At 37.7% G+C, this 19759-nt stretch overlaps 1 protein-coding gene across 2 annotated transcripts in view; it reads right to left on the bottom strand.

Annotated features, from left to right (window-relative positions):
• Positions 1-19759, bottom strand: part of tle2b (TLE family member 2, transcriptional corepressor b) — a 62762-nt gene that overhangs the window by 9601 nt on the left and 33402 nt on the right. Inside the window, exons 5-10 of one of the 2 annotated variants that reach the window (XM_065246820.2) lie at positions 14647-14709; positions 10283-10357; positions 8435-8609; positions 7605-7621; positions 1409-1543; positions 704-757 (exon numbers count right to left, since the gene is read on the bottom strand). In XM_065246820.2, coding sequence (XP_065102892.1) covers positions 704-757; positions 1409-1543; positions 7605-7621; positions 8435-8609; positions 10283-10357; positions 14647-14709 — 519 coding nt within the window. Of the gene's footprint in view, positions 1-703; positions 758-1408; positions 1544-7604; positions 7622-8434; positions 8613-10282; positions 10358-14646; positions 14710-19759 lie in introns of both variants that reach the window. The other variant, XM_065246802.2, reaches the window with a different exon arrangement.

The following is a 19759-nucleotide window of genomic DNA, read 5'->3' on the forward strand; positions in this document are numbered from 1 at the left end:
AAGGAGCATTTCACCCTTAGAAACATTCATCTTTATTGAAAGTGTGTCAGATTTGTAGTCGAAATGTAACATACATTTCAAATTTGGTGCCTATTTGACCGAGAAAAGGGGTGTTTGTGGTCTCACTTTCTCAACAAAGATATTGGACTTCCTTCTTTCAATGATGCAAAATGATGATTTTTACATCATTGAAAGAAGGAAGTGCAACACTGAAATCTGTATTTCTCCTGTCTCAGCGGCAACTGAGGAAATCATGCACGACCATTCAAAAACATGACTGGGGTTCTAACTATACAAAGCTTAATGCAAATGGGTGAAGTGTCCCTTTAAGTCTTCACAAAATGCATATGCAACCTATTTTACCACGTAATGTGACATATTTTCAATTGAAACGTGTAAAATCATACATCCCCCAATGCAATGTATGTTAATGTAAAATATTACCTAAATAATTCTTTTTTTTTATATCACGGTGATTGGAAATCATATTTTAACATACCAGTACACCTATTAGGCATAACACAAACATGTTATGGAGCGAATGAATGTTAAAGGAGTAGTCCACTTTAAAGATGGGGCCCATTGACTTACCATAGTATTTTTTTGACCTACTATGAAAAGTCAATGGACCCCATCTATAAAGTGGACTACTCCTTTAATTGTTTGTCTTATATTTTAATCATTTAAGTAAATACGGTCTCACCTCATTTGAAACATCTACCACGAGATTGTCTTCACTTTTGTCCCCATCACTGTCCTGTGAAACACACACACACATACAAAACAGGCATAAAAATAAACATCCCTAGGGGACATATCTAACAGATACATACATGTACAATTTTGCAGTGTCCTGTTTTTGCCCCCTTTCCCCCCTCCCTTTGAATCAAATTTCACCAGTCACAGCAGGGGAAGTCTGCCCCCATCCGCAACCCTCTGCTCCATTTCTCTCTGTCTTTCACCTTGGCCATCTCTCTCACATGCCTCACACTCCTCTTTCGTCCATCTCTGTGAATTGGGGGGTGACAACGCACTTAGTTGTCATGGCAACAGGGCTTTGATGTGATCATGGGCTGATGTTCCTATTGACATCACCCAGTAGTGACATCATCTCCCAATTACTCGCCCGGATGATCACATCAGACTCTTCACAACACACGTGGACAGTATAGTTTGTATGTATGGGATGTCAAGTGCAGAGGACCTAAAAAAACTGTCAAGTATACCAACTATAAATACTATATTGTATTAGGTGCAAGAAATATCTCTAGCATGTTGTTGATGTCCATGGAAAATAATATCTCAAATATCTTCAGTAACACACTTTTAACAGTCTACACTGCAAAGCAGTACACAATGAATACATGCTGATGGAGATAAGCGTGATCATTGTATGTAAGTAACCTACATAGTGTGACGGAAGGACGTCTTTCTCATCACAACGCCTTCGTTTGGCATCGCTGCCCGTCTGTGAGGCATACGACCCCGACGGACCTTGCCGATCCTCTGTGACCTGACTGTCCGTCGATGATACTGACTTACTCTACAACCAGAGAGAGACAAATCACAGTATACAAAAAACATTTAGCAACCTATCCAAATAGGGACATATATACAGCTAAATATAAGTACTATATAAACTGATTCGGCGTGTGGCCCCCCCTTGGAAAGGTGCATCCCTTCATGGCCCCCCAAAGAAAATGTATGACATAAAAATTTTAATTAAAGAAAACATCAAATTTAACAACGTATTGCTGTTGGTTAGAAGCCTTTTTTTCTAAAGGTTTAATTACACAGAATTTATTATAATTCATGTATTTTATAAAATGTCATAAAACTGGGGCCTCCCTGGCACAATTTCGGGCCCCCCTTTGGGCCATGGCCCCCAGTTTGAGAACTACTGCTATAGGCGAACCCTATATAATCATTAGAGGACATTTTGCATTTTAGTGTTTTTACAAATAAGGACATACTAAGGGAAATACTCTTAAATACAGGGAAAGTTACTGTTAAAAGTAATGCATTACGATATTAAGTCACTCCCCAAAAAAGTTACTAATTGCGGTACTCTTCATGGAAAGTAATACTTAGGTTACTTTTAAGTTACTTTTGCCTTACTTTTTCTTACTTGGCTGAGACTTGATCTCTTTCAGGCCTTGCAGGTGTTTTTTATGAAGTTCTGCATACAGAAATTGCATATTTCCTTTACAAAAATTTCAAGCTCTGGCCTGCCATCTCCGTTTCTGACTTAAACTGGCGTGCGTGCATAGAGTGTGTAATTCTACATCACTACGCTTGGTTTAAAGCAAGCAACACTAAAGAGTTTTTAATCTTTGCTCCCCCTACAGGTCAGAAGCATAATTGTCCATTACCACTGTTGTAAATAATTTAGCCTACTGCAGCATAGCTGGCTCTGATTGGATTGTAGGTCTGCCGTAAAGCAAGTATTTGTAGTTTTCACTCAAACTACAGGACCGCGACCCAACGGTTGGAAACTTCTTAAGTGCGGTTTTGGCCAATAGAGGGCTGCAAAGCGAATGTGAAAGTGCCATTCAACCTGTTTTTTGAATGAATGAACGACTGAAACTTTTTTGGAAACTTTATTTTAAAGTAAAAAAAAAACTTTAATTAAGTACATTTTTTTAAATCAAATTAATTGCATTTATTGAAAAGTAACTTGCATTATTTTTTTTTAAAGTAACTCAAATATTAATGTGTACATTTAAAAAGTAATGCGTTACTTTACTCGTTACTTCAGAAAAGGAATATCATTACGTAATGCACGTTACATGTAAACCCAACACTGCTTAAATATAGGTATATACACATGCACACACATCCATTACCCAAAAAGCGCTTAGGTTGTACAAAAGTTGCATTTCAAATAGAAATCCTGTTTTCTGTACCATTTGCCAGCACTGAAGTGGTCGAAACAGTCGCTCATCGTCCAGTGTGAATTATACATCTCTGAATGTTCATCATTACGAGCGTTCGGCAAAACTGGTCTCAGATCAGTGACTTCAAACGCTTGGTTTTCTGCAACAGTGCAGTTTTACGACCCAAACAGGATGCGCATTGGACTGAGATGAGAAAGGTTGCACAAAGGAGCCCAGTTTTCTCTATAGACCTGTTTTCTCCAAAACCTTTGTATCTCTTTTTACTCCCCCTCGTTCAGACCTTTCCTTGACTCCTTCATTTTCCTCCTCTGCTGTCAGCAACAAGAAATTTCCTTAAAAGAACCTGAACCTGTTAGGACTTCTCTTCCATTTTTTTTCAGTCTTGTATTCAGTTTAGCTTTGAGAAAAACGCTTTAGTATTTACTGCTAAGCGTTAGGTTCAGCCAAAATATTTAAGGACTTTTTTATCAATAAGCTGGATTGGCTTTCAGTATGACTACGAATTTTTGCTGACCTGATTTCTTGGCATGGTTAAGTAACCATGCTTAACCTTGCTGATGACGTGGCAGCTGATAATTGGTCACTTTTTAGCAGATATAAAGGTAACTCAGTTGTGTTTAAGTTGAAATATTAGCAATATTTGAGTGAAATCAATAAGTGTGGGATAGTATTCATCCACATGGTTGCTGTCACAGAATAAATACTGATAGGGAATTGTCAAATAAAGTATTTTATTAGCTTCTTTCTAAGAAATGCAAATCTTTAATAAGGAAAAATCGTTTCCTGAAGGCTTTAAGCCAAGTTGCAAAGTTCAATTATTCTTAAATAAGTTTTTTTATGTTATTAATTATGCATATTAAATTGTAAACACGCACTCACACTATCGAAACAAACCGCGCCCAGGCGCGTTTGACCCCCAAAGCCGGCTTGCAGAGGTGGGCCAGAGCACGTTTACTTGGGCTCAGGCGCAGAATGTGAAATGTGATCGAAAATCGCGCCAGAACTCGGTCCAACAGGAGAGACGTTAAGTGCGCGACCACCCACTTTATCTGCCTTCTTAAAAACCTTCTGATGCACCCAGCAGGGTTACGTGAATGTCCGAGCTGCATGCGTGACAGACCAACTAAACAATATGATGGCATGTGAGAGGGCTGTGTGTCACCGTGCACCAAATGACTCAAAATAAAAACACAGACTTAACATTACGATGGGTTCCAGTGTTAGGAGTAGGGCTGCAACTAACAATTATTTTCATAATCGATTAATTGGGCGATAATTTTCCGATTAATCGACTAATCGGATAAAATTTAAATATTTACTTAATTTTATGTTTTCACATATTATAACTAAATAAGGCTCTAAATTAGGGTACTCACGTGTAGAAGTGTACTTTTAAAAGTGCATGGAAAAAACCTATATAAACATATATGTATCAATATAGGTTTTGATATAGGTTTTTAATATATGTTACATATACAAAATTGGCCGTTTTCCTATATTATATGTACATATATGCACCTATATGTAAACCTATATATTAGTAAACTTATTAAAATCTGTAGCTGCTAATAAATAAAACATAAATAAAGGTCTAACCAATGACAGTCTGCACCAGCAGGAGCCAGGATTCAAACCTCCAACCTTCCGATCACAAAACAACCCACACTCCCACTGTTGGGATTCAAACACCGAACCTTCCGAACATAAGTCAAACCGCTCTACCATTTTGTTATACATGTCTTTCTTTTCTATTATCTTCATACAAGAAAGAATAGACCTTGTAAATGTTTTGAGAAAACGTGTAGACATCATAACTTTTCACCTCCTGTAATTGTCATAGACTCTTAAAAAGAATGTGTTAAAATAACACATCTAAGGTGTTGTCCTTAACTTAACACAACTCTGTGTTATTTTTGGGACAACACACTTTGTGCTGTTTTAACACATCTTGTCCCTTTTATTTATTTAAACTCAAAATCAACACGAAATGACACATAGGGTGGGTTGCACCAACAAGGATTAAATTAAGCAGAGTTTAGAGCTAATCTAGGGTTTGTTGATCTCAGTTTAATTTTAATTCGAGTTGTGTTGCACCACTTAAATTTAAACACAGATTAACAAATCTTAGATTAAAACTTTAAACTGTATTAAACCCTTCATCTGCGATTTATTTTGTCCGCCATGTTGAATTTTTCGGTGTAATTAAACAGCAACAATGTTGACATTGTCATTCAAAAAGGAAATAAACAGTTAATGCAAGCAAATGTAATGTGATTTTTGTATTATAAATCACCTACATACACCGGTAGGCTAATCTAAAGGTCTGATTAAAATAAAAACATTTGACAATCTTTTAAAACAATTGTATTGATTAACATATCAGGAAATATTGTGACAGGAAATATCACAAAGCTCAGATATTGTGATATAATGAACAAGATGTGTCGACGCATTTGTCATTAAGCGCCACCGTGTGTCCGTTCATTCACTGTCTTTCGTCTGACTGGAGCGCGCGTGACAGAGGAGAAGCACATATGAGCATCGGTAACTATTTGAGCCGCCAAACTCACTTTGTTGAGACGTTATAATAAACGCATCTTTGAATAGCGCCACCACGCTCACGATATGTGTTTCTAATCATTTAGCCAGACATTTAATTATAAAAAAACATATTTAAACCTCCTCATATGCAAGTTTAAAGTTAATCCCTCACTTAGATTTAAAACAAAGTTTAAAGTAATGGAGCAAAAGGATTAAAGATAATCTAGATTTACTGTAAGATTTAAACCTGGATCAAAATGACAGTTTAAATTTAAACCTGTTTATTTTTAAACAGTTTTAAACTTTGGTGCAACGGAATTATTAAATAAGCTTTGATTTAAACCAGATTTTGGCCTAATCCTTGTTGGTGCAACCCACCCATAATGTGTTAAATAGGATTAACACATCCGTTCATAGAGTGTAGTTAAATTCCATAACATGCCAATTACATGTGATACCAATTTCAAGTGTTTGCACATACATGCAGTGTAAGTTCTTGCATATTTTTTGTTAGTTCTTAGTTATTGCCTTGATAATATAGAATATGAGCTAGGCATCATGTATGACATTTGCCAAAGTGAGATATGAGCTACAAAATGACCAGATCCTGCCATGAGCTATATAGGAGACATAAGTTGTATGTATAGGGCTTATATGTGGATATAAAGCACCAATACAGGAGACCTATATGGCTGTATATGCACATATATGCACCTCAATTTTGCATATATGCAGCATATATATTATCACATATGGACATATATGCTGTATATGTGCAGCATGTATGTGCATATTAGCTGCATATAGGTTTCATATATGCACATATATCCACATATAGGTTCTTTCCATGTGGGAAAGCCACACACTATTACAGAGTTTTACTTATATGATATTTTTGATTTAGATATTTTAAGCCTTTAATAAAAAAAGTTTGTGCAGCTTTTAAATAGTAAATAGTGACAACGAATTTATAGATTTATAGATAGATCATAATAGATTTTTATCAATTTTATCGATTAGTTCTAGTTAGGAGAGCGCTTTACTTCCTGCTTTGTTCACAACAATCGCATACTATTGACGAAAGCGCAGCCAGACTTGGATCGATACAGCATGAGGGCGTGCTTCTGGGGAAGTAGGGAGGGGGGAAAATCTCGCTGGGTCTTGGTTTCCTAAAACCAGCATAGGCTTGTAGCTGTTTTTTGATGGTTTAAGCTGGTCCTCCCAGCCTGGCAAAGCTGGTCAAGCTGGTGGGTCAGCTGGTCTTCCAGCCTGACCAGCTAGGTCCAGCTAGACCAGCTTAAAAAGTGACCAAAACAAAGCTAGATCAGCTTGCTACACCAGCAATACCAGCTAAAACCAAGCTGGGAGACCAGCTAAAACCAGCTCACCAGCTTATGCTGGTCTTAGCTGGATTTTTCAGTAGGGTTTGGATAGTGTGAGTGCACCCTAAGTATTCAACTCTACTGGTCAAGAAAACTCACAGTACATGTATGAGGCTGTTATCAGTTTCAGGCAGTTATTATCTGGGAATAACATACTTCAGAATATCGCCACTAGCCAACCAGAATCAAGCACTCCAGAGCGAAGTGTACTAAAATTTTATAAACGCTGCCAATTCTTCCATAACCAAAGTAACAAGCGAAGCTTTTGATTGCATTCATTGTAATCCTATTTTCAAAGCAGCGTAACCGTGCCAGCTCACCGAGATTGAAGTGGAAAGGTACGGTTTCACAACAAGAATTTAACCCGATGGTGGAAAATCTCAACAGTTTGCAATTTTTTTCTTTAGTGGATAACAAAAGGAATTGCTAGGCAGAATATTTTATCCTTTTTTGGCCTGAGAGCCCCAGTCCCCATCCAATTTCGCTGTATTCAAGAGAGCACCTCAGAAGATCTGCAAAACATTTTTGGGGTGAACTAGAAGGATAATAGGAGTACACGAAAAGGAAATGACCGGGAATTAAAGTGTGTTATATACTAAAGTGCAGAGTGAAAGCTTTTCATCAGTGTTGATGGCAAAGGGCAAGAACAGTGTTGTTTAGAAAGTCGGGCAGATTTCATAATCTGTTCCTTTCTTTAAAGGACTCTATTTTTAGAGTAATTTATCAAAGTCAACGGTAAAGGCACACATACACACAAACATACTATCACAAGTTTGATACTCACCCTGCTCGGTGCACCCTCTGGGATCAGGGGAGAGAGAGAGAAAGAAAGGTAGAAAGAGAGAGAGAAAATTAAGGTGGGGTTTGGCATTGACGTCAGTCTAGATAATAATAACAACGATTGCATAACAATTCAAGGTCGTGCTCAAAACTCTAGTCATGGTGCAATAAAAATACCTCCATTGTATTAAAGCTCCCTAAGCCCCCTGGCCCCCAGTTTATCTCATCTACTGTGGGATTCAACCCACCCTCCTTATTTCTATTTATTATATTCTGTTTTTCTTATGCCAGCTGTTTCTCCATTAGTCTCTTATGACTTCATACTGCCTTTTAAGTCATGTCGACATAATAATATTTACCAGATAAGTGTGCAAGAAAGCCATCAGAATGTCAAAATTACCAGCAGGAAACTCTGGGTTTTCTCTGACCCCTGCCTTTTTAAGGACAATGGCAGTAGCTAATTAGTTTTGATGGTAAAAAAAAAGGTTTAATTGTGAAATTAAGTTTGTACTGTATGCGTGTTGCAAAAGAAAAAAAAGATGGCAAAACATTTTTTCCCATAATTTTCACTGGCAGAACAAGAATGATAAAATCAGTTTATACAAAATTAGTTTTTAATTTGTTGCAATAGCTACAATTGCTCAACATTCTAATTTCTTTCTGATATGACATCGTAAAAACACATTACAACTTCCAAGAATTCTGATAAAGCAGCAGTTCTCACCCGTTACTAAAACACCTCTCTCTGAGACTTTAGATTTATACTACAAAAGAATATCAGGTTTTACGACTTCTGTAATAGCTTAAACATGAATTTATGGTCAGAAAGCTCACCTCTAAGGTGTTCAGGGTCTAGGTGGTTGCGTTCATCTTTGTTTGCCAAGTGAGCAGAGACCCCCAAAGCTCCAGTAAGGGCCAGGAGCCCGGAAGTGCTGCCCAGGGACAGGCCCGAAGGATGAGGGGTGAGAGGGATACCTGGAGTGTGGTGAGAAAGGTGCTGGAGCTGCTGCTGCTGAGAAACAGACATTAAGACAGAAAGAAACAAAGGCATCAGACAGGTAACAAAGATATGTTCTGAGAGAATAAAATAGACAGAAAGAGACACGGAAAGATATAGAGCAAAACAAAGGCAGGAAGAGTGAGATACAGAAAGACAGGTGGAATGAGAAAGAGTCAGGCAGTGAGACAGACATCAGACAGGAAATGTGTGTTGGAAGAAAAACAGGCAGTAAGATCAAATACAATATATGCAGAGATACAGAAAGACAGGTAGAGTAAGATACAGGAAGACAGATAGAGTGAGAAACAGAAAGACAGGTAGAGTAAGATACAGGAAGACAGATAGAGTAAGATACAGAAAGACAGGCAGAGTAAAACAGAAAGACAGGCAGAGTGAGAGACAGAAAGACAGGCAGAGTGAGAGACAGAAAGACAGGCAGAGATGAAGACAGACAGGTGGAGTGAGATACAGAAAGCCAGGCAGAGATGAAAAAGACAGGTGGAGTGAGATACATAAAGACAGGTGGAGTAAGAGAGAAAAACAGGCAGAGTAAGACAGAAAGTCAGGTGGAGTGAGATACATAAAGACAGGTGGAGTAAGAGAGAAAAACAGGCAGAGTAAGACAGAAAGTCAGGTGGAGTGAGATACATAAAGACAGGTGGAGTAAGAGAGAAAAACAGGCAGAGTAAGACAGAAAGACAGGTGGAGTGAGATACAGAAAGACAGGTGGAGTAAGAGAGAAAAACAGGCAGAGTAAGACAGAAAGACAGGTGGAGTGAGATACAGAAAGTCAGGCAGAGATGAAAAAAAGAGTAGAGTGAGAGACAAAGACAGGTAGAGTGAGAGACAGACATGTGGAGTGAGATACAGAAAGATAGTCAGAGATGCAGAAAGGCAGGTGGAGTAAAATACAGAAAGACATGCAGAGTGACAGACCAGTAAGAAGGGTAGAGTGAGATGCAGACAGACAGACAGGCAGTGTGAGAGACAGAAAGGCAGGCAGAGATGCAGAAAGGCAGGTGGAGTGAGATACAGAAAGACAGGTAGAGTGAGAAAGAAAGACATACAAAGTGAAAGACAAAGACAGGTCGGGTGAGAGACAAAGACAGGCAGAGTAAAAGACCGAAAGACAGGCAGAGATGCAGAAAGGCAGGTGGAGTGAGATACAGAAAGATATGCAGAGTGAGAGACAAAGACAGGCAGAGTAAAAAACAGAAAGACAGGCAGGGTGACAGACCAGTAAGAAGGGTAGGGTGAGAGGCAGACAGACTGACAGGCAGAGTGAGAGAGAGAAAAACAGGAAGTGAGGGAGAAATACAGGCAGAATGAGAAAGAGATAGAGAAAGAGAGAATGTGAGAGAGAGAGACAGGCAGATGCACACAAAAGCAGGTAGGGTGAGATACATTAAGACAGGTAGTTTATCTGAGGTTATAATAAAATAGATCACACATCCTGATAAAAGGAGGAGTCTCTTTTTCTTGTGTGCTAAATTATAGCTTGTTATGTTTCTGTCTGTTATGGAGACACACACACACTCTCTCCATCCTCTGAACTCTGATCATATTACTGCACGTAAACCCCATGATACAGCCCACACAAGACAATACAAGCACAGAGACTTAATCTAACTATATAGAAATGAAATCTATCAAAAAGGTGTAAGAAGTCGAAGGTCACTCACCCCTATGATGGCGTTGAGCTCAGCCATGGTGACCTGTTTGGCACGTTCGACTGCCTGAACAACCTGTTGCTGATGCTGCTCACACACAAAAAAAAACAGTATGAAAAGGTTTAACCACAAAAACAAAAAAATTAAGTGCGACAGTAGTCACACAACACACATAATATTCACAATCACACACCTGAAGGCGCCAATTACAAACACACATTTGTGCACTTTTGTTAACTTAATTTAAACATTACTCCTCTGTACGTCAAACACGTAGTCAATATTGACAGATGAATCACACTGTCCTTCTTCGTCAGCAGATGCTAATGCTAAAGGTGACCTGATCAATACAGTCCTGTCCGCTCTTTTATTGCTTTTCTGCCCAAATAAATCCCACTAATTGGAACTGTGAACTCACATAGAAAACAGGTGTCTGCACATTAAAGTGTATCAGTATAAATGCTATAATAGAAAAAGAGGTTTCAGAAAAAGAATATTAAATCAATCCTTGGATATTTACAGAAGCTTTTCATAAACTAAAGGAAAAGAAAACATCTGATTGGCTGATGCATAATTTATGTGATGCACACAAGTCATGTCATAAAATTGTGTGCTGACATCACATTTAGTGACAAAAAATTGTCACAATAATTTACAACAAATACTACTAAAGGGTATGTGTATAAATTACAATGTTTGGTTAATTTTATTACAGTCCAGAAATAAGAATTGCAGAGAAAATTTGACAGGCACAATGCAAAAATGTGAAATGATCCTAATAGCTGATTTGAAGTTTTGTGATAAATGACAATATAAAGCCCATGTGCAAAAATAGTTTTCCAGGAAAGGTTTAAAACTCAAAGGTGAGCTGCATTCATTCTTGGTGTGCCGTGCATTCAGTCAATACACTGTGGACTTCCCTCGAAATACTGCGGCTTAAAGCTGTAAAGTTAAAGGGACATAATAAAATCCAGAATAATAATCAAGGACTTTGCTGCTGTACCATGGCTGCAGCAGGCACAATGATATTACGCAGTGCCCGAAAATAGTTCCCTTGTTACTTTAAACAGCAGCGGACTATTTTCGGGCACTGTGTAATATTATTGCGCCTGCTGTAGCCATGGTACGGCAAAAAGATCCTTAGATTACTATGCCAGAATGAGAGTATGGTTCCTAGCCATATCGGCCTAGAAAATCGCAACTTTAAATTTTCCATCGATCGTAGTAAACGATGTTACTACAAAAGAGTCAAGTTTTAAATAGGAAAAAAATCTAAACTCTTTGGTTATTTTTGAGCGCGATGCTTATGGTCTAATCAGATTCAATGGATTATGCTAAACTATGCTATATGTAGTACCGCCAGAACTGGAGATCAGCTGAATGGACTCCAAAATGGTAAAAATCGAATGTTTAACTCTAGGGGAGCTGGAAAATGTGCCAATTTATTTGTTTTGAACAAGTGGAGTGTCCCTTTAAAGCAACACTATGTAGTTTTTTTACCTTTAAATAATGTCTCTAAAATTATTTCAGTGATAGAACAACTTTTAAATGGACAAATTGTACTGTTGCTGCAACCTGAGCAGCCTCCTAGCTGCTATCAGCACACTCTGAAAGTGGCGGTGGAGGGTAGGAAACACAGCCCCGCCCCTCCCCCTGCCTGCAGAAGAGTGTCTGATACCAGGCACTGTTGTGCTTTTCAACCACATGGGGGAGCTGTAAGTCATTTTTACATGGAAACTACATAGTGTTGCTTTAACAATAAATATGTGGCTCTCGGACAAGGGACCTGGAGCTTTGTGTTAATAAAGACATCTAAGGATGGAATGGTTCAGTCTGAGCTCATAAATAACAAAACTTGTAACAAATTTTCAAAGTCTAAATGCTTGACCTCAAAGAAAGTCGTTCTTTGCACGTAATAAAATACATTCCAGTATTTTTTATTTTTTCAATTAAAGGTGCACTGTGTAACTTTTAGGAGGATCTCTTGACAGAAATGCAATATATATGTATAAAACTATATTATCAGTGGAGTATGGCCTCTTTTAGCATTCCTGAAAAATAAAAACACTAAAAAGCATACTAATTGTACCTGCTTTGTTGACTGAATCTTAAAACAGTTTACATCACTCGAATCACAAAAAACTCAGATTTTCAAAAATATGTGACGCGTTTAGCTTTTTGTTTTTGACTTGTTGCAAAAACAAGAATGCAATGTTTTGCCCACAGTACATCGAAACTTTAAGGGGTAAAGACCTTATAAAATTAGGCATTTTTATCTACAGGTACATACACCGTGGGTCCCCTTACATGGATGTCGCTATTTTGTGCCGCCATGTTTCTACAGTACCCCTAAATGGACAAACTGTTCTATAAAGCGCATTTTGTCACTACATATTTACAGACGATGACATGTTTGTCCTGTGGCAGCTACCGTAGCTTCTCTATGCATTTTGAAAGGGAAGGGTGAACTGTGGACTGAGCCGTTGGCTGCAATGCACAATCTCACCGCTAGACGCAGCTTAAAATCTATGCAGTGGACCTTTAATTCATTGTTTGATTTTGTGAAGTAGTGTTGTTTTTGGCAGCCTGTTTTAATTTTAGTTTTAGTCTAGTCTTTGTGTCAAGCTGTCATTTTTGTTTTTATTAGTTTTAGTCACGTTCATACTCTTTTAGTCTAGTCAAGTTTTAGTCGACTAAAAAACTGGGCATTTTAGTCTTATTTTAGTCAGACTTATCCATGATTATTTTTGTCTAGTTTTAGTCGACGAAACCTGATAACATTTTAGTCTAGTTTTAGTGAGTGAAATTGTATTTTAGTCTCTTTTTAGTAATGCAATTCTATTTAACCCATATAGTATAATGACTTAGTAGTAGTATAGACCAGTGGTTTTCAAACTGGGGTCCGGGCCCCAGTTTTAAGACATTTTTATAAAATACATTAATTTATCATGAATTCTGTGAAATTAAACCTAAAAAAAATAAGGCAGCACTACTTTGTATAATTTAATGTTTTGTTTAATTCAAATGTGAAGTTTTGGAACTGTTTTTTGTCATAAATTTTCTTTGGGGGGCCGCGAAGGAATGCACCGTACACAAAGGGGGCCGCACGCTGAAAAAGTTTGAGAACCACTGATGTAAACTATATAAAAAGTGAATTATACTGTTTTGAATGTCCGTGTATGAGCATGAGTGGAACTGAAGAGGCTTACAGCATCTGTTTTTACAAGAATAAAGTTCAACATAAGCATATATTATTTAAATACCAGTGTAGTGGGGTCTACGTTTTTATCCCTTTTATTTTGATGAAGATGACACAATATAACATCGCGACTACATGAAAATAGCTTTAACTGTTTTAAAAATACAGATTTGTGAGCATTTGTGGAACTGAGGGCGTGAAAATACACTCGAAACACACGTGATTGTTGTCATGTGGTGAATCCGACCAATCGTTAAACAGCTGTGTCGTCATTACAGCCCGTGCAGCTCCTCTTCGCGAACTGAGCTGGCTAACTCAGGCGGGTGATCTCGAATCGCTCTCGCGGTACTTAAAAACCATATGACACAGTCACGTACCTGCAGCGCCAGCTTAAGTTAGGCACAAGGTTATTAACCGGATGCACTGCTTCAAGTCAGCCGCCGATCGGTCTGCCCAGCGCCGCATGAAGTCGAACACACCTTGCGTCTCGTCTCGTTTTCGTCATGTGAAAAAAGTTCGTTGACGACTATATTTCGTCATACTTTTCGTTGACGAAAGCAACACTAGTGGCAAGCAAATGTGGATTATTTAAAGTACATCTTTGGTAAAAATAAAATACATTTAGATATAATAAACGTCTCCTTTCATTTTCTTAATATCCAAAAGGCTTTAGTTGATCATTCTAAAATCATCGTTCTTAAAAAATTGATTGGGCAAAAATAAGTGCAGTGCCCAATGGGTCATTAATATTTTAGTCCATTTCCCGGAAGAGCACAACTCAAATGCATATAAATGCAAAAATGTAATAGTGTCAACGTTTAGGAGAACAGTAGCGTGTATAGATGACCTCAAACGGACAAGAACTAAAAGCTTTAAAATCCAATTTCTGTTTAATGGGGTCTTTAAGAGCGGCTAATAAAGAAGACAATAATGCTAAATTCATTCCCAAACAACCTAAGCTCATCAAGTTAGCGCAGATGACTTTCGGTAACAGATTTTTTTGCTTTGTTGAAAAATGCAGGATATCAGCAATCCCTGTCTGAGATTGTGAAACAAGGTCGTTAAAATCTAAAAGCTGCCTGTCGTGCTTAGGAGGAATCAGTCTGATGTGCACAAATGTGTATGTGTGTGAGGAGACCCCAGAATCCTGATGAGCTGTCAATCACTGTCATCGTACCTCCTGAGAGAGGAAAGGGATGATTTGAGCACAGATAGCGCTGAGACGCTTCACGATCTCTGCCTACAAGAGAACACACACACGCACACATGGTTAGAAAAGAGTGACAGTGATAAACTTATACAAACGCAGTGGGCTCTCAATTCACAAGCACAAGAGGTTATTATAACAGTGATATCTAAGCAACAGTGAACTCAAACTCAGAGAGAATAATAAAATGAAGGTTGTTCAGCACAGCCGTGTTGTTAAATGAGATTTTATTGTTTGTATGGACGAGCATTACTATTGAAATGCTATAGGTTTAGAGCACTTATCTAAAACTGTGATATATTGCTTTTAGTTTAGATTGAATAGAAATGATTAGATGTGCACTCGCAAATGCCAAAGTACATTTTGTCGTCTCACACTTGAATAATGAATAATGATCAATCTTCCATCTATTCATTTTCCCATCTGCTTATCCTGTGTAGGATCAAGGGAAACGCTGAAACCTATACAAGAATATCTCAGGCTGGAGGCTATTCTGATCTTAATTTTTTCAAAATGTGAACGTGACAAATGCAACAAAAGTACACAATCTTGGTTTTGGAGTATAAATGAAGAGTTTGGTTCCAAAACGCAATAAATCTATTTTGACTAATTTGGGTAAAAATGTGTTTTCTATACCAAGAAAGTGAGAAGATGAAAACCACTATTTTTTGTTACAAACTTTTACATAGAATCTTTAGGTTATAATAACATAAAAAAATGTAATCCATAATTTGATTTTCAAAGATTTATTATAAAAACTAATTATTTTTTCCTCAAAATGCAATAAATCCATGACAGTTTTTTTTAAATGCTATAAATCTATTAAATTAATATATAAATATGCATTCATCTTTGCCATGTTATATTCATTAAGTTGACTAGTGGTATACAATGATTAAATAAATAAACATTAATGGCGTTAATTAAAACACTTTGTCATATTAAGAACATTGTCATTGCTGCTGTCATCCCTGGGAAATCCTCGCTGAACTTTTTTGACAGCGATCAGCTGTAAAATGTTTTGGTCCTGCTTGATTTTCGTTGACTTTGAGTAAAATAATGGAACGTTTTTCATAAGATCCACTGGGGTAAATGTGTTAGCATGACAGAAGCTTGATGCTGTCGTATGAGAACAGACAACAGCTGGCATTTTTCCTTCTCCCAAGTGCCTCTCACGTAAATTATTTGATTTTGATGGCTTACATTTCTTCCCTGACACAGAAAACCACCACAGATTTATCAATGCCATAAAAGTATTATTTTGTTTTTGTTTGTTTGTTGATCAGGAAGTACATAGTAGATGAGGAAAACTAGGATTTCCTGTGTATTCAAAGCGCCGCCATTATTGTTTACAATGCGTGGAATGGTGCGCTGTGATTGGTTAAGCAGATTTATTGCAGTCTGCAGAGAAGGAGGACTGGCCATTTGTCGCGGTTTGGAAAAAAAGGGAAAAAAGATGACAGAATAAAACGTCAGCGGATATCAGATTTTGCGTAAAATGAATTGAATTTTAAATTCTGACCAAATACAATGACTGATTTTGGAGGTAACTATTTTTTTTAAATGGTGTTTATCCCGTTTTGGAACCAAACTCTTCAAGTATAGTATCTTGAAGTAAAAAATTGCAATACTTTAAAATATTGATTTCTTGTCTGCCGCTATTTCTCATTACATACTACTTACACCAATGGGCTTTTTGAAAGTAAACAACATCCCACAACACCCAAGCAACCATCTAAAACAGCCTAGAAACGGGAAGAACACCTTAGCAACTGCACAGCAAGGCCCTGGCAACCATTTACGCTAATGTGGCGGTAACAACTGCTCGAGCAAGCAACACACATTTTCATAAAAAAGATGCAAAATCTAGTTTACATCTTTAGTTATTATCATCTATGTGTGTGCGCTCAGTGTTATTCATTCAGCCATTGAGGGCTGAAAAGCTTGAATACTCTCAATCTCATTTCAACAGAGCATACACACACACACACACACACACACACACACACACACGCACGTTTAATTATAGTCTCACTAAGAAAAACAACACAGACAGGCAGACAAGTGTTTCACACATGCTGCAACACATGACAAGTTAATTACTTTCTCAACAAAACACACACACGCGCACACACACACACACGTTTCTTTCAACACATTCCCCACTGGGTCCAGTCACTATCCACCTTCATACTCAAGCTATTATCCCTGTTTTACTCTATTTTCACTCTTTTCTTCCTGTCTTGTGATAGGGGTCTGTCATGGACACACACACTCGCACGCACACACTAATGGAAAACCATGATGGCGTCTAAGTGCACTCTAATACGTACATGAGGGATAAAGGAAACCTCAACCTCATTTTGTGTGTGGTGGTGCTTTTTAATATGACCGCAGTCTCATGATAACATAGGGCATAATTCATTTCTTTTATTGCTGAATGCAAAGCATCAGACCTAAATTAAAACTGATATGTTTACTAAAATGTTTACTAGGTTCAAAACCTTTATTTAACAATTGCCGTTTTTTTTAGATACTTGTTTAGATGGATTACATATTTGAGTTTTAAAATGCCATAAAATGTATGATGAGAGCAGTTATATTTCTCAAAACAGGTAGGTGGAATGGAATATATTGAAGGGCTTGTCACCTGCTTTAACTAAACTACTTTATGTAAAAAAAAATTTAATCTATCCATGTATTCATCCATCCATCTATCAATCCATCTATTTACATTCAATCCGCTTATTCATCTATATATTCATCTATTAATACACCAATCCACTTATCCATTTTTTATCATTCTATCAATCCACCTACCCATCTACAGTCTCTACCCACTTCTCTATCTATCAATCCACTTATCCATTTATCTACTGTATCAATTTTTCCATCAATCCACTAACACATCTGTCTATCAAACCATCTATCTACCAATCCACTTCTCCACCTATCTATCCATCCATCCAATCAATCCACTCCTAGGTGGATGGATTGATAGAAAGAGTGATGGATAAGTGGATAGATAGATGGCTATGTGGATTGATAGATAGATCGGTGGATAGATAGATGAATTGAAAGATAGATAAGTAGTTTTATAGATGAGTGGATTGATAGATGAAGAAGTGGATAGATAGATGTATAGACAGATGGGTAGGTGGATTTTTAGATGTAATGATAGATAAATGGATCAGTGGATTGGTTGATAGATGAAAAAGTGGATAGACAGATGGATAGATAGATACTGTAGATGGACAGTGTATATCATCTTATCTAGTTTATCCACTTATCTAGTTATCTATCAATCTATCTATCAATTCCCTGTTAATTGTTACAGTACAGTAAGTTGTTAAATAAAAATAACACAGAATACCACACAAAACTGCAGATAAATGAACAAAACTGTGTTCGCTTGTTTGCCTTTTTTGCCAGGACACAGCGTAGCAGGGTAACTGAACATCTGTCGATTAAAAGTGTGTGTGCGAAACAAGTAAAACAGAGCTCATTTGTGTATAATGAGGTTGAGACGGCGAGTGATGTAACTGGCCTGGAATGAAACAGAGTGTGTTAGTGAGAGAGAAAGTGAGCAGAAGGGAAATTATGGAGCGGAGAAAAAGCAAGACGTGTGTGTGTGTTGGGGGGTATTTGTGTGGAAGTCCCAGGGTGCCAACCTTTTAGCATAATGGTTTTGTCACTCGATCAAAAAGACCTGGGTAGGTGCAGATGTCCTGCTGTGTGTGTATGTTTACCCAGAATTCATGTGTGTGTGAATATGTTACCACATTTACATATTTGACTTGCTTTATGAAACAGTTTGTGTGGCCAGTTAATAATACCTGTCATCTATCCACGCGTAATGTACCAAGTTTTCACTATATTTATATTTTTTCATGACATTTGTGATAGTACTCCAATGGGTTGTATGCTCTAGTTTGATGTGTGAATATAATATTTGAGCTGGACTGTGTATATATTCAGAGGTATACAACTACTCTATAGAAGCCTAGACACAGTCCTTAAAAATAAACCTTGGCAGTTTTGGCAGAAAGATGTTTGCACAGATGCCCAAATAAAGGCTTTTATTTAAAGAAGTGTGTGTGTTTATGTGTGTAAATATTTATGTTTGTGTACACCTGCAGTCATGCATCCACATTCTTCTTTTAAAAACGACATGGTCCTGTGTGAAAAAGTGTTTGCCCCTAAACCTAATAACTGGTTGGGCCATCCTTAGCCGCAACAACTGCAATCAAGGCAATAGCGATAACTTGCAATGTTACAGAACTGTTGAGGAATTTCGGTCTACTCATCTTTGCAAAAATGTTGTAATTCAGCCACATTGGATGGTTTTCATGCATGAACCACCTTTATAAGGTCATTATAAGGACTTTGACTAGGTCACTTCAAAGTCTGTATTTTGTTTTTCTTCAGCCATTCAGATATGGACTTGCTGGTGTGTTTTGGATCTTTGTCCTGCTGCAGAACCCAAGTTCGCTTTAGCTTGAGGTCACAAACAGATGGCCAAAATTGCCCCTCAGAATTTTTTTGGTAGACAGCAGAATTCATGGTTTTATTTATCACAGCAAGTCTTCCAGGTCCTGAAGCAGCAAAACAGCCCCAGACCATCACACTACCACCACCATATTTTACTGTTGGTATGACGTTCTTTTTCTAAAATGCTTTGTTACTTTTGCGCCAGACATAATGGGACACACACCTTCCAAAAAGTTCAACTTTTGTCTTGTCAGTCCACAGAGTAGTTTCCCAAAAGTCTTGGGGATCATCAAGATGTTTTCTGGCAAACCCTTTATGTTCTTTTTGCTCAGTGGTTTTCGTCTTGGAACATTTTTGCCCAGTCTCTTTCTTATGGTGAAATCATGAACATTGTTGTTGTGGGGTCTTTTGTGACCTCTTGGATGAGTCGTCGCTGCGCTCATGGGGTAATTTTGGTCAGCCGGCCACTTCTAGGAAGGTTCTCCACAGTTCCGTTTTTTTGCGATTTGTAAATAATGGCTCTTACTGTGATTGGCTGAAGTCCCAAAGTTCAACGGTATTTCATTAATTCTGACTTATCAACACAGTTTAA

This window comes from Paramisgurnus dabryanus, chromosome 24, assembly GCF_030506205.2.
Source record: "Paramisgurnus dabryanus chromosome 24, PD_genome_1.1, whole genome shotgun sequence".
NCBI lineage: Eukaryota > Metazoa > Chordata > Actinopteri > Cypriniformes > Cobitidae > Paramisgurnus > Paramisgurnus dabryanus.